General features: G+C 38.0%; 1 protein-coding gene across 2 annotated transcripts in view; it reads right to left on the bottom strand.

Moving 5' to 3' along the window:
* Positions 1–14763, bottom strand: part of NDUFAF7 (NADH:ubiquinone oxidoreductase complex assembly factor 7) — a 61572-nt gene that overhangs the window by 32716 nt on the left and 14093 nt on the right. For both annotated transcript variants that reach the window (XR_004678481.1, XM_035000918.1), the window contains exons 3-7: positions 9280–9360; positions 8376–8486; positions 5307–5520; positions 4419–4477; positions 3638–3748 (exon numbers count right to left, since the gene is read on the bottom strand). Coding sequence is in view for 1 of the 2 variants with exons in the window: in XM_035000918.1 (XP_034856809.1) it covers positions 3638–3748; positions 4419–4477; positions 5307–5520; positions 8376–8486; positions 9280–9360 (576 nt within the window). In the remaining variant the exon portion in view is untranslated. The remainder of the gene's footprint in view (positions 1–3637; positions 3749–4418; positions 4478–5306; positions 5521–8375; positions 8487–9279; positions 9361–14763) is intronic.

Genomic DNA, 14763 nt, shown 5'->3' with positions numbered 1-14763 from the left:
GGAACAGATGAATCAAAATGCAGCACTGGAAAGAACAGTTTCCTTAGGGTTTTTCTACAATGAGCATTTCTTAGTTACAATAAAAGTAAGTTCCTTCTCAATGTGTATTATGTTGTCTACATTCAACCTTTCACAGGATATCCTTTTTATTATACAGAACTCCCTAGTGCTTTGATGCCGTTTACTAAGTTTACAGACATTTTAATTTTAATCCTTTTTATAAAAAGGCATATGCTCTCCCAAACTCCTAGATAACCAACATTATCATTTTATTTATAGTGATATTACTCTCATAATTCATATAAATATATTTCCCTGGGTTAAATGCGTGGGAAAGGAATTTTTGTCTGCCTAGAACAGTGCCTGGCAAATAACACTCAAAAATTTGTGCTGGAAGAGCAAATGATAGAAAACCCGATATAACAGACCCTAGCAAGCAAGTATATTATGATGCCTTCTGCTAGGGCAAAAGGTATTCCAGTGATACACCCTCTATTTAGAAACCTCAGCTTATAAACTTGCAATGTACCTGAGGCCCTAATTTCCCAAGATGTTCAACTATTTACTAAAGGGTCCTCAATAAGTGCCTATTAATCTAAAAAGTGAAATGACAGTATTGTAACTTGTCAATTGACCAGTACATAGGAAATTTCCTAATCCCTGAGAAAATGGGAAAAAACTTTTTTCTTCATTATGAAAATATACAGTAAAACTTTTCTTCATTATGAAAATATACAGTACCTTTTGCTCCTTCCTAGCACCCTATTAAAAATGACGTACTGGGTGCCTGGGTGGCTCAGTCAGTTAAGTGTCTGCCTTCGGCTCAGGTCATGATCTCAGGGTCCTGGGATGGAGCCCTCCGTTGGGCTCCCCGCTCAGCAGGGAGTCGGCTTGAGGATTCCCTCTCTCCCTCTCCCCCTCTCCCCCACTTGTACAGGCTCATGCACTCTCTAAAATAAATAAATCTTTAATAATTAAAAAAAAAAAATAGAAGAAGTAACCTGCCCTGATCCTGCCTATAAATGGCACAGAGCTAAGAGGTATGGAGTCACACACACTTAGCTCTTGAGCCTCTGCTCTTCCTACTACTTAAAACTAGAAACAAGTTAAATTCTCAGAATGTTTCCTCATTCTGTATCTACTAGGCTTATTGGGAGGATTAAATCAAACAATAAACTACTTAGCCCCCAGTTCTATTAAATAAATCACTGTGGTTGAACTGTAAAAACATGAGGTGAGCCACTTCAGGCATAAGCTGACATACCCCAGCATACAGTGCTGACATTCTAGACCACTCTTCAACACGGCAGATTCTGTTACCATTCGCCCCATCCAAATGAGAGGGAAAAATCACCGCTCCCTCTTTCATAAGTGAGTACTACCAAAGTCAAGAACTAAAAACAATCACATCTCCCAGGGCCAAGGAGTCAGCTCTTGGTAGCTATGAATTTGCTCGTCATTCAGGTAAAGTTGGGTAGCCAGAATATGAAAAAATAGAAATGTTCGCAAGTACTCAGACTGATATTTTAACTTACTTATGCTCTGCAAAAAAAGCTTAATTGATAGGTTCATGTTTAAAAGCTCCTGTGCCGGGACGCCTCGGTGGCTCAGTCTGTTAAGCGGCTACCTGAGCATGATCCCCAGGGTCCTGGGATCGAGTTCCAAAACAGGCTTCTTGCTCAGTGGGGAGCCTGCATCTTGCTCTCCGACAAATAAATAAAATCTTTAAAAAGAAAAGCTCCAGTGCTTTTGAAGCGAGTAACTTCTGAGGAAGAAGTTGTTAGTTATGGTCCAGAAAGCAGACCTTTTTAAAACAGGCAATCTATTCTGTTCAGATGGCCTTCACTGAATTATGTTCCTGTAGGTCATACAGAGGTTATTCAGGTCCAGTAAGATTCTTGCAGGTAGAATGTTAAAACTTAAGGAGCATGGGGATTTTGTATGAGAAATAATGGGAAAAATGTGATTGATTTAGACTTTTAACTGCTGTAATTAAAGCTTAGTAAAACAAATACTCTAAAGTAACTTGATAAGAAAATGAATGGTTTTTTTTTTCTTTCTTTTTTTTAAAGAGAGAGCAGGGTGGGAGGGGTGGGGGGGGTGGGGAGACAGAATCTTAAGCAGACTCCACGCCAGTGCATGAGCCTGATGCTGGGCTCAATCTCACAACCCTGAGATCATGACCTGAGCCAAAATTAAAAGTCAGATGCTTAACCAACTGAGCTGCCCAGTCACCCCATCTAAAGAAGTTTCTAAAATCTGTAAAATGCCCTTTCTCATACTAGTCAGTGTATATCTTATAAGAAGTGATCTTTTAAGAGTAAATTAAGCATGTTTTACATAGTTGGGATATACTTTTTTAAAAAAAGAGAATGGATTGCTCATCCAGAATGAAAACCCCATATACTTATATGTAATTTGCATTAGAATAATATGTAGATTCTTAGAAAGGTTTCATGAATTTCACTTTTTTATTGTTAAAAGGCCAGGCTACCAACAAAGTCCCCAAATACATACATAATGTCATGACTGATTTTCAGCAAGCATAATCTTATTTATTTTACCTCTCTATAATTAAAATATTTTTGTTAGTTTTGAAAATGTATATTAAAGTTATATTTTTAGGTTATGAGACAAGGCTTTCATAACTATTTGAACGCTTACAGTAAGAATGTTTTAATATAGGCTATTGTCACTTTTTTTTTTAAGATTTTATTTATTTGAGGGAGAGAAGAGAACATGAGCAGGGGGAGGGGAGAGGGAGAAACAGACTTCCCGCTGTGGGGCTCAATCCCAAGTCCCTGGATCATGACCTGAGCCAAAGGCAAGATGCTTAACCGACTGAGCCACCCAAGAGCCCCTAATATAGGCCATAGTCACTTTAGATGAAAAATTACCACAGCTTCTGTTTTTCTTCATGATTACTTGAAGCTGTTAGTTAATTTAGTTGCAAAGATATTTTTTGTCTGTCTAGAGGTAGATATTTTGCCAATTGGATATTGTCTGTAACTATATTTACACATATAAGACTTGATACTATAGCTGTAAACTATTAAAAATTATCACCATTCTTTAAAAGATTTTAAAAAATAAAAATAAATAAAACAAGCAATCTAAAGCCCAAACATTCCTGACAAGTAAAAGGTTTTTTGAACCCCTAAACATGACCCCAAGATAGAAAGGCTCTTATGATTATTCCTTGAGGTCAACAGAAAGCAGCAGTAAATGTACCATTCTGACAGTAGTTGTTTTGAGAATTAAATGAGAAAATTCAGAGTAATACATACAAAGTACTCAATAAATAATTGTTTTCACAGACCTCAAGCTCTTCCGGTCAGGTAGACGATACTCTGACCGTGCCACAGGGAACTGAGGGAAAGGGAGAAGGTAAGGGACTTGCTTGAGCAAGCGCTTACTAACTTCCTTCTCACATTACATTCAGGTCACGCAGTCCAGAGATAATCTGAACCAGGCTCCTGATTCGAGATCCTCTGCACTTTTTACTACTAATAAAAAGCACCTCACATGTTATGAGCAACTCTCCCCTTGCCCCTGTCAAGGAACGCTAAAACAGGAACTCAGAAAATAAGACTATGAAGATTTGGTTGGCAATAAACTAAGAAGAAAAACTTCCTACTTGTATGAAGACTTCTGCTGGTGTGACACAAGGCGCCAAAACAAACCGCAGCTTATCAGAAACCTGTGGATCGATATCAATGAATACTTCTCGCCATCCTTGTGGGGTTTTCTAAACACAAAATAATGCATAAAAACAAATTTTTACCAGTTTTTTTCTCAGAATTGCCTCTAACTAAAAATAACTATTTTTCTCCCCCTACCATATATGACAGATGACTAACATTTACAGAGTACTTTACCACTGAAAATTATTTCAAGGCAATACTGGAAGGCGCAAACTACTGGTGTTGGCTGGATAAGAGGCAGAGCCATAGGGATAAAATGAGCGCATGGCAAGTGCTCCCAATAATGGAGAACAGACTGTGAAGGATGAATCGGAAGCTTTTGCTAACAAATCAATACATGCTCTTAGCCTCAGACACTACGGTGCGCATACATTACCACCAAATCTTAAATGTGCTCACTTCAACTTCAGTGAGGAAACATTTTAATCTTTGGATATTAAAGCTATTTGCTAAAATGTAACCCTTCCTTGTACTTTAGCCATTTACCATCTTCTATCTGCGCACATCTTTATCCCTGGAGAGTTAAGCATTCTTACTAGTTATCCTAAGAGAATGAAGGTTCTACTTAATACTTCACTTTTGCTTTTCAATTATTTCTATTCATCAGAATTCCAAATGTAGTTAACTTCAACAATAACTTCAACAACCATAAATGTTTTTTCTTACAACATAAGGCCCTTTGTTATTCAATTAATGACTTTAGCCCATCAATACCTGAAACTTATGCACAGGAAGGACATCAAAAAATTCATGTGCTAGATAAAAGCTGTGTCCTATTTAAAAACAGAAGAAAAAAACTGTTTCAGCATTTTTAAGGCAATACTTGATTCATTCATTTGAACACGAACAAAAAGAAAACGCCTGGTTCTCCGTGTAGGAATCCATGGTGTTTGCACAGCCATCTCTACAGAGAATCATCCACCTCATTCACATCTTCACCTACTCTGCAGAACAGACAAAAGAACATTACTGTTCTCATTTCCCACACAGCAGGACCAGACAGCTAGGCTATCGCAATTATCAGTTTAAACTTTTATCCCTCACCAGGCATGAAAGAAATCAGAACTCAAATTGGTTAGCTCAAAGAGGCCTTGAACTTGCTAAAATCTCTGAGACAGCTGAGCCCGGGGCTGGCTGAAGTGGCTTCCCCGAGAGCTGAGCACCCCTGCAGGTATGAGCAGGGACTCATCAACACAGGACGCTTGTCCGGTGCAGGGATTTTCCATCCCCCCAAAAGGCCAGCAAGAATGTTCAAAAGATGAGACAGTTAAACTAAACCCGCCTAACCCTGCTTCCGTCAGGCCCCACTGCCTGGGGCTGCTTCAGCATCAGTACTTTCTTAGGGGTCAGGAAAAACTAAAAGGTACAACAGAGATCGACACTGTCATTTCTGCAAAACCACAGGAAATTCATTGCTCCTATTGTTAGCCATGTTATTTTCTAATACAATGCTCTTTTCGAGAAAAGGATTAGCTCTTCCCTATGAGGAAGGGACCTGGCAGCACTAACTCTATTAGCGTGTCCTCTGTGGCTCTGGTCACCTATCATTGCTGGGATGGGATGCGATCAAAATGATTTCATTACGTCGTGTAAAAGAATTACCTTTTGGAACATCATGCAGATCTCGGTACCATGAGATTGGAATCCCAGATTTTGTAACACCTTTCATATACACAGGGGATCCAGCATTTCGCTCTAGTGGTATCTTCTCTTCAGTCAGTGTTAATGCCTGAATCTCACTCAGTTTTCTGCTCACCTCTACCAGATGTATTGAAATGTCACAGTTTTTCAGCACAGATCCAAGCTGACTGAACACCTAAAAACAAAAAAAGGATGTGCCTGGCTAGCTCAGTCGGTAGAGCATGAGACTCTTAAAGACAAAAAAAGGGAAAAATGCAAGTGTTGAGCAGATTTGGGGTTTTTCTAACCATTTACCTTAACAATTTGCTCATGTTACAGGAATAACATTTGGTTTTGGAGGAATTTGTTCTTCACACAAGCCACTCTCCAGCAGTCTATGAGAATCATAACCTATCCATTATTATACATTGTCCACATAAAAGATGAACAGTACACAATTTGGTTTCCTAATGATAAAAATTAGATTGATTAATAAAATTAAATATTTAACATCCAATAAATAAGCAGATTAAGGGATCTAAAAAGAAAACAAGAAAATAAATTGTATACATACCCTTGATTTTATAAAGCTGCTATGTCTATGAAATAATCTCATCTTTGAGATGTTTAAACTGTATCTTCAGGAAATAAAATTTGAGTGGCTCTAAAAACTTGACAGTTTAACTTGGTAATTCTTCCACATTTTTAATTTTTTCTTAGCTACACACATTTTTATAACTGTTGTAAACATGAGGAAAAAAGGAATATACTAATACTTTATCAATATTTTAATGCTAAAAATTCAATGCCAAAGCATAAAGTACATCAATAGTATTTTTCATCTGAATTTAATTTTCATTGGTGATTTGCCTCCTGCTTTGGAGATCTGAATATGCATGTATAGGCTGATAATAAGGACAAGATGATTTTTCCAAATTTTGTTTTGAAATGAAACTACAAATAGAAAAACTTCCCAAGAGAAAAATCCTTCAGAAATTATGATCAAGAGATGAAAACAAGTCTGCAAATATGTCTTTGTCTATTTTCTTAACATTCCTTTAAATTCTTTGGCTTTTTAAGGTTCTAAGGACTGGATCTAGGGAAGCATCCTTTATACATTTTAAGAGCTGTGGGCTTGATTTTTAAAGTACTTGAAACAAGATGGTATTATTTGAGAACCTTATCAAATATTTTATATTCAAATGACTTTGCCAATTTAAAGAGATATAAAATAGAGCCCCGGAAACCTAAATCAGTGGTTGGTTTCTTTCACCTTCCAAATATGATATAATCAAGGTTGTCAGATTTATAAATTAAAAGCCTTCGATTCCTAATTTCAAGCAAAAATCATACAGCATCAAGGCATTTAAATGTATACTGAATATGTGTTTTATTTTATACACTTAAGATAAACTAAAAAAGACCACTGGATTCCAAAACAGTATAACAACAAAAGTTTAATACAAGTACTTATTATGTACTTTAAACATTCCTTTTTAATGTTTTTAGAAAATCTTAGGTAGAATGGAAGAAAGAACAATACATGGAAAAATATCAGCTGATTAAAGGAGAGTGACCTGACCCTTCCCATTGGAGCCCCCATGTCCTCCCTCACTGTCAAAGGTCACCATTGTTCTCAATCTGGAGTTTATAATTTCCTTTTTCTTTATAAATGTTACTGAACACGTTTGTATCACCAAACGCATATTGTTTAATGCTATTTGGGGATTTCATATAATACAATCATATGATGCGAATTCTTGTACAAATTGCTGTTTTCACTCAACATTTGCTGAGTTTCATCTGAATATCGCGCATTCTGCTGTGACTTCATGCATTTGCACAACACTTGGCATTCCATTGTATGACTGTACCACAATTTATTGATTTATTTTCCCACTGATAGTCGTCTGGGTTGTTTCCAGTTTTTTGGCTATTCTAAACAATGCTGTCTTCTTGTACATGTATCCTGGTACGTATATGCACTCATTCCCATAGGGCATACACCTAGCAGTAAAACCACTGGGTCAAACAGTATAAGAACTTTGACGTTGGCAGATGATGCCCAATAAGCACTTCGAAGTGCTTACGCCAAATTACACTCTTACAAACAGCGTATGAGAGTCCCCAGTGTGCCACATCTCCCCATCCTCACCAACCCTTGGTGCTGCCAAATCTTCTCATTTTGAGGGTATAGTAGTATCTCACTGTGATTTTAACTTTCATTTCCCTGACTCCCAACCAGTCTGAGCATTTTTTTGGTTTTTCCTGGCCATGTAGATTTCCTCTTTCATGGTGGACCTGTTCACATCTTTAGCCTGACTTTTCTATCGAGTTATATGTCACCATCCTAACAACTGAAAGGAATCCTTTATGTATTCTAACTACCAGTTCTTTGTTGGTTATATGTATTGCAAATAACTCCTCCCACTCTGTGGCGGCTTGTCTTGTTCCTCTCTTTACAGTGTCTTTGAAGAACAGAAGTTCCTAATTTTTTTAAAGAACAAAAAATTTGGGACAGCTGGGTGACTCAGTCAGTTAAGCGTCTGCCTTCAGCTCAGGTCATGATCCCAGGGTTCTGGGATCGAGCCCCACATCGAGCTCCTCGCTCAGCAGAGAGCCTGCTTCTCCCTCTGCCTGCCGCGCCCCCTGCTTGTGCTCTCTCTCTCTCTCTGACAAATAAATAAAATCTTAAAAAAAAAAATTCTTTAATGTAGTTGAAATTATCCTTCTATTCATCTTTTCCTTTATGGCTTCTGCTTTTCATATAATTCAAAAACTTTTCCTACTTAGAAGACAAATATACTCTCCCATAATGTCTTCTAAATGTTCTAAACTTTTTCATTCTCTCCCACCCTCATTTTTTAGATTACAAACAGACAACAAGTTACAATTCATTGTATTATTCTGACATTGTACTTCAGCTGAGAAAGAGATTGTTAAGGAGGTAGGACCAAAAGCCAAGGAAATCAATGGAGTTTGCAAACAAGTCAAAAGAACAAAGATTCAAGTGAGTACGTGAGGATCTAAAGCCATTCTTTTATTACCTACCCTCAAAATATCTCCTGCGAGGGTACCCCTGCCTGGGCCCAGTTCCACCAGTTGGAAAGCTGCATTTTTTCCAGTAGCCATCCATTCGCTAATGAACCATATACCTAGCAGCTGTGACAAAGAAAAAAACTACACTGAAGTATTATAAAATATAAAAGTATACCACAATATAAAACTCAACATAAATACATACTTTATGCCAGAAAGCAAAATGTTTGCAATGTATGTACGTATGTATGTTACTTAATATGTACATGTATGTATGCACACCCAGGAGCTTCACAGAGACTACATTACAAAAGACACCACTTAGAAAGCTTAATAACAGGAGAAAACAGTTAAAAGGCAGTCCCCCTATAAGAGGTCTCATAACACAGGTAAGAGGATATCACTTACAGGAAGGTGTTAGTCTTTGAAAGCAAATAAACACGTGGAATAGGATTATGCCACTTCTTCATATTCATATGATTTCAATAATTACGTGGCTTTTTAGGCATAATTAACATTTTTTAATACCTAGATTCTATTTCCTTTTTTGTACTATTTCCTATATCTAAATTTATCAAGGGGTTTTTATGCAGAAATCAACGAACTAGAATTCCTAAGAAGAATTCAGAATTTCTCACAGGGGACTTCTGTCTAACTATGGTGCAATCTTGGGCAGGGGCTGTAGAGTGTGTCTCTCCCCACTAATGCCTTAGTGTTTTGCATCTTTTCTCTCTTTCTTCACTTATCTCTCTCTTTAGACCTCCATTGTTCTCTATTCCTTCAGCATGATTAAAAATGAAAACTAAAAAAAAGAAAAAAGAAAGAAAACTTGAATCACAAAAACCAAGCTGTAAAACGCTATATTATAGAAGAACAACTTGATCTGCTTTCATTTACAGTTTACATTGAATATTACCTCCCCAAAGATCTGACTTATTTCCGGTGAAGTAATGAAATCTCCTTTTTCTCCTAGCATGTCACGGTACACATAATATCCCTGAGTAAAAAGAGAAAGTAGAGAAAACAAATTAACTTTCAAATAAGCCTTTTAAACCACCCCTCCAAAATCTTATATGATGTATACAATAACATAATCCTTTGGTAAGAAAGTTCTCTCTTTTCTAAATAAACAAGATAAACACAGCAACTTAACCCAAACTTTACAAAGTGCCAGTCATGTTGCGGAACAGGTAGAAACATGACCACTCCTTGACCATAAAGGCAAAAGCCATGCCATGTCCATCTTCACATCCCACATCTTCCCATCCCACCCTGCTCCCCAACCCAACACAGTAAGACCTTGCCTGCCCCTCCCTCCAGCCTCCTCCCCCAAATGCTCACTGTTTCAAATTAGCCCCGCCTGGTGATGATGTTGCTTGACCTATGTGCTCGTTATGTGGGAGTATTCACTTTGTGAAAATTCATGAAGCTATGTGCCTGTGATTTATGCATTTTTATAAATGAATATTTATATCTCCATAATTTTTTTTTTTAATTAGCCCTGCTTGTCCATACATCCATGCCATTGCAAATGCTCTCCTTTCTCCCTTCTCATTTCTCCCTGGCAATCTTATACTCAATAAAATTGAATCTGCTCAAATGCCAGCTTCCCTAACCTCCTCCTCCAGCCCTCCAACCTCATACTAATTGCACTGCTTCCTTTTATGTGTTAATTTATTTATATGTCTGTGCTCCTCACCAAGAGGCATAGTACTTGGTGTAGAGGACCATCTTATTTACCCTCCTATCCCAAGTTTTAGCATACTGTCTAAACGTCAAGACATACTCAAAAATTCTTTCTTAAAAAATTCCCTATGCTCCTCAAGCCCCTTCCTCCACCACTTTACTCAGTAGGTGACCTAGACTCCTGCCCATAAAGGAAGTAAAGAATGTTATAAAATAGGATTTACTCAGCACCCTGACCCCACCTGGCCTCCACCTGGTCTCCACCTGCTCCCATTCATTCCTCAGAACTGAAGATAAAATGCCTTTACCTTCTGCTCTTATCCAAACCTAATCCCGCCACCTGTGCTCTGAATCATCGCCTCTCCTCACACAGCTCTCATGGGCCAGGATCTCGTTACCACCCCCTTCTCTAAACACTTTAACTTCCCTCTCTCAGCAGCAGAAATATACTTGAGTCACTCCCATTAAAAAAAAAAAAAAAAAAAAACTGTTTTCATTTCATACAGCATCTCCTCTCTAGCTTTTCTCTTTCCCTTCATATGTGAACATTTCAGTGGTGTTTTTGTGGCACATTATGAATCACTCTGGTAGATGAAGACTATGTATTCCTTCATAGAATGTTTTTAAATGCAGGACTTAAAACACACAGGATTACCCCTCCCTCCAAAAAACTGAAAAACATTCATCCAATATTTAAAAAACAAACTTGTGATATAGTAACATATATGCATCCTTATAAATACATTAATAAAGCTAAGCCTGAGGTCTAATAAGTAACAAAGTTTTAAAGTATGGAAGAACACAATGTATTTTCAGATACCTATGATCACTACTGGTATATGACAATATCAGTGATTTCCATGGATGCTAAAATCATTGGTATTACTGATGCCAGTGATTATTTCCTATGTTCATAATAAGAGAAATGCTAAATTTCAGTTAGAGGCTAATGAGGAAATGCAAATTAAAACCATGAGATATCCCTCATGCCTATTAGAAAGACCACCATTAAAAACACAAGAAACAACAAATGTTGGTGTAGACCCTCTTATACACGAGGCCACTACTTTCAAGACCAGAAGATGTAGCTGATTTACCTAATACATAGATAAAAACACAGAGAGTTAAACAAAATGAGGGGACAGAGGACTATGTCCCAAATGAAAGAATAAGACAAAAATCACAGAAAAAGAGCTAAATGAAACTGAGATAAGCAATATGCCTGATAAAGAGTTCAAAGTAATGGTGATAAAGCTACTCATCAGACTTGAGAAAAGAGCAAATGAATGCAGGAAGAACTTCACAAAGAGCTAGTAAATATTCAAAAGAACCAGTCAGAGTTGAAGAATAACTAAAATGAAAAAACACTAGAGGGAATCAACAGATTAGAGGATGCAGGACAGATTAGCAATCTGAAAGGGTAAAGAAAAGCAAACAAGCTAAACAGCAAAAAGAAAAAAGAATTTAAAAAATGAGAATAAGTTGAAGGAACTCAGCAACATCTTCAAGCATTAAGAGCATTCACATTATTAGGGGTACCAGAAGGCTGAGAGAGAGATGAAAGCAAAAAAACTTATTTAAAAAAATAATAGCTGAAAACTTCCCTAATATGGGGAAGAAAGCAGACATCCAGATCTAGGAAGCACAGAGAACCCCTAACAAGATGAACCCAAGGAGGTCCACGAGACACAAAATAATTAAAATGGCAAAAAAATAACGATAAAGAGACAATCTTAAAAGGAGCAAGAGAAAACAGTTATAAACAAGGGAAATCCCATAAGGCTATGAGCTGATTTTTCAGCAGAAACTTTGAAGGCCAGAAAGGAATGATTTTAAGGCACTGATATTAAAAGCATTGAAAGAAAAAAACCTCAAGAAAGAATACTCTACCCAAGCAAGATTATCATTCAGAATAGAAGGGGAGACAAAGAGTTTACCAAACAAGTTAAAGGAGTTCATCAACACCAAACTAGCCTGACAAGAAATGTTAAAGGGAATACTCTGAATGGGGGGAAAAAAAAAAGGGGGGGGGGCCATAACTAAAAGGAAATTACAAAAGCAAAAAATTTCATAGGCAAAGCAAACATATACCAAAGATAATAGATTCATTTATTACAAAGATACAATCAAGGTTAAAACACAAAAGGAGTAAAATCAATTATATGTACAAAAATTAGTTGACAGATACACAAAATTAAAAGATGTAAAATATGAGAGAGGAGCAAGATGGCGGATGAGTAGGAGAACTAAATTTTGTTTGGTCCCAGGAATTCAGCTACATAGGTATCAAACCATTGTGAACAACTACAAACTCAACAGGAGATTGAACAAAAGAATAGCAGCAACTCTCTGAACAGAAAAGCAACCACTTTCTGGAAGGTAGGACGTGTGGAGAAGTGAATCTGCAACGATATTTGGGAAGATAGACCACGGGGAAAGGGAGCCTCTGTCCGCTGGCTACTGGCAAGTAATAGAGCAGCAGAGCACAAAACTGCAACTTTTAGAAGTCTGCTCTGCTGAGGGACATCGCTCCAGTGGCTAAGGGGGAGGTGGAACGCTCACTGGGACAGTGTGGTCTCAGGACCCTCGGGGTCACAGAAACACTGGGGGTGCCTGAATGAGGCAGAGCTCCCACATAGCAGAGCAGAGAAGCCGGCTGCAGAGATGGAGCCGAGGAGTGGGCTCTCAGCTTGGGGTTGCCATAAACTGTGATCCATGGCACAGTCGGGCCATTGCTCCTCCAGCAGGGACCCAACAAGTGGCAGATCCAGGGAAACTCCCCTTCCTCCCCCGGGAGGAGTGGTGCGGAAGCGCACCACCGGGATCTGCTGGGTTTGGAGACTCCACACGGGGCCGGGTGCCAGAGATAGAAACACTCGGTCACAGGCCAGGTGGGCACAGAGTGCGGCTGGAGACGGGAATGATTGACTGCTTTTCTCTGGGGGCTCACTAAGGAGTGGGGCCCCAAGTTCTTGGCTCCTCCAGAGCCAAGATTAGGAGGCCGCCATTTTCATTCTCGTCCTCCAAAGCTGTACAGAAATCTTTCAGGGCACAAAAGCTACCAAGAGCAAACCCGAGATTACTTAGCCTGGCCCCCGGCAAGGGTGGGGCAATTCCGCCACTGGCAAAGAACATTGGAGAATTACGACAACAGCCCCAACCCCGGCCAGAAGATCAGCAAGAACATCCAGCCAAGACCCAGTTTACCAATCAATGAGAACTGCAGAACTCTAGCACTAGGGGAATACAGCACATAGAATTCATGGCTTTTTTCCCCATGATTCTTTAGTCCTTCAAAGTTAATTTTTCAAATTTTCTTTATTTTTTTTTTAATTTTTCTTTTTCCTTTTTTTAACCAACATCTTACCAATTCGTTTTTCTAAAATCTATTTTGAAGTTTCATTCTTAGAGTCATATTCTATCCCTTCATTGTAGTTAACCTTATTTTTTGTATATATATATAAGTTGTTCTCTCTTTAAAATTTTGGGATACAGTTTCTTCTAACAGACCAAAATATACCCTAAATCTCTAGTGTATGGCTTTGTTCTAGTCTCCTGCCTGATCACATTCTCTCCCCCACTTTTTAAAAAAATTTTTCTTTCTTTTTTCAACCAACTTATCAATTACTTTTATAAAATCTTTTATAATTTTCATCTTTACAGTCAGATTTCATCCCTTCATTGTATTTACCCTTATTTTTATACATATATAAGTTTTTCTTTCTTTAAAATTTTGGGAAGCTGTTTCTTCTAACAGACCAAAATATGCCCAAAATCTAGTGTTTGGCACTGACCTATTCACCAACCTGATCATATTCTTTTTTTTTCTTTCCCTTTCTTTTCCCCCTGGTTTCAGGTCTCTTCTGATTTGTTTGGTGTATGTTTTTCTGGGGTCGTTGTTACCCTTTTAGCATTTTGTTCTCTCATTCATCTATTCTCCTCTAGACAAAATGACAAGATGGAAAAACTCATCTCAAAAAAAAGAACAAGAGGCAGTACCGACTGCCAGGGACCTAATCAATACGGACATTAGTAAGATGTCAGAACTAGAGTTCAGAATGATGATTATAAAGATACTAGCTGGGCTTGAAAAAAGCATGGAAGATACTAGAGAATCCCTTTCTGGTGAAATAAAAGAACTAAAATCTAACCAAGTAGAAATCAAAAAGGCTATTAATGAGGTGCAATCATAAATGGAGGCTCTAACTGCTAGGATAAATGAGGCAGAAGAGAGAATCAGTTATATAGAAGACCAAATGATGGAAAATAAAGAAGCTGAGAAAAAGAGAGATAAACAACTACTGGATCACGAGGGCAGAATTTGAGAGAAAAGTGATACCATAAGACGAAACAACATTAGAATAATTGGGATCCCAGAAGAAGAAGAAAGAGAGAGAGGGGCAGAAGGCATACTGGAGCAAATTACAGCAGAGAACTTCCCTAATTTGGGAAAGGAAACAGGCATCAAACTCCAAGAGGCACAGAGAACCCCCTCAAAATCAATAAAAATAGGTCAACACCCTAACATCTAATTGTAAAACTTACAAGTCTGAGAGAAAAAGAGAAGATCCTGAAAGCAGCTCGGGACAAGAGGTCTGTAATCTACAACGGTAGAAACATTAGATTGGCAACAGACCTATCCACAGAGACCTGGCAGGCCAGAAAGGACTGGCATGATATATTCAGAGCACTAACCGAGAAAATATGCAGCCAA

The sequence above is a fragment of the Mirounga leonina genome, unplaced genomic scaffold (genome assembly GCF_011800145.1).
Source record: "Mirounga leonina isolate KUSES-001 unplaced genomic scaffold, KU_Mleo_1.0 Mir_125, whole genome shotgun sequence".
NCBI classification, from domain to species: domain Eukaryota; kingdom Metazoa; phylum Chordata; class Mammalia; order Carnivora; family Phocidae; genus Mirounga; species Mirounga leonina.
Note: the sequence above shows the minus strand (reverse complement) of the source record. Positions and strands in the feature narration are given on the sequence as shown.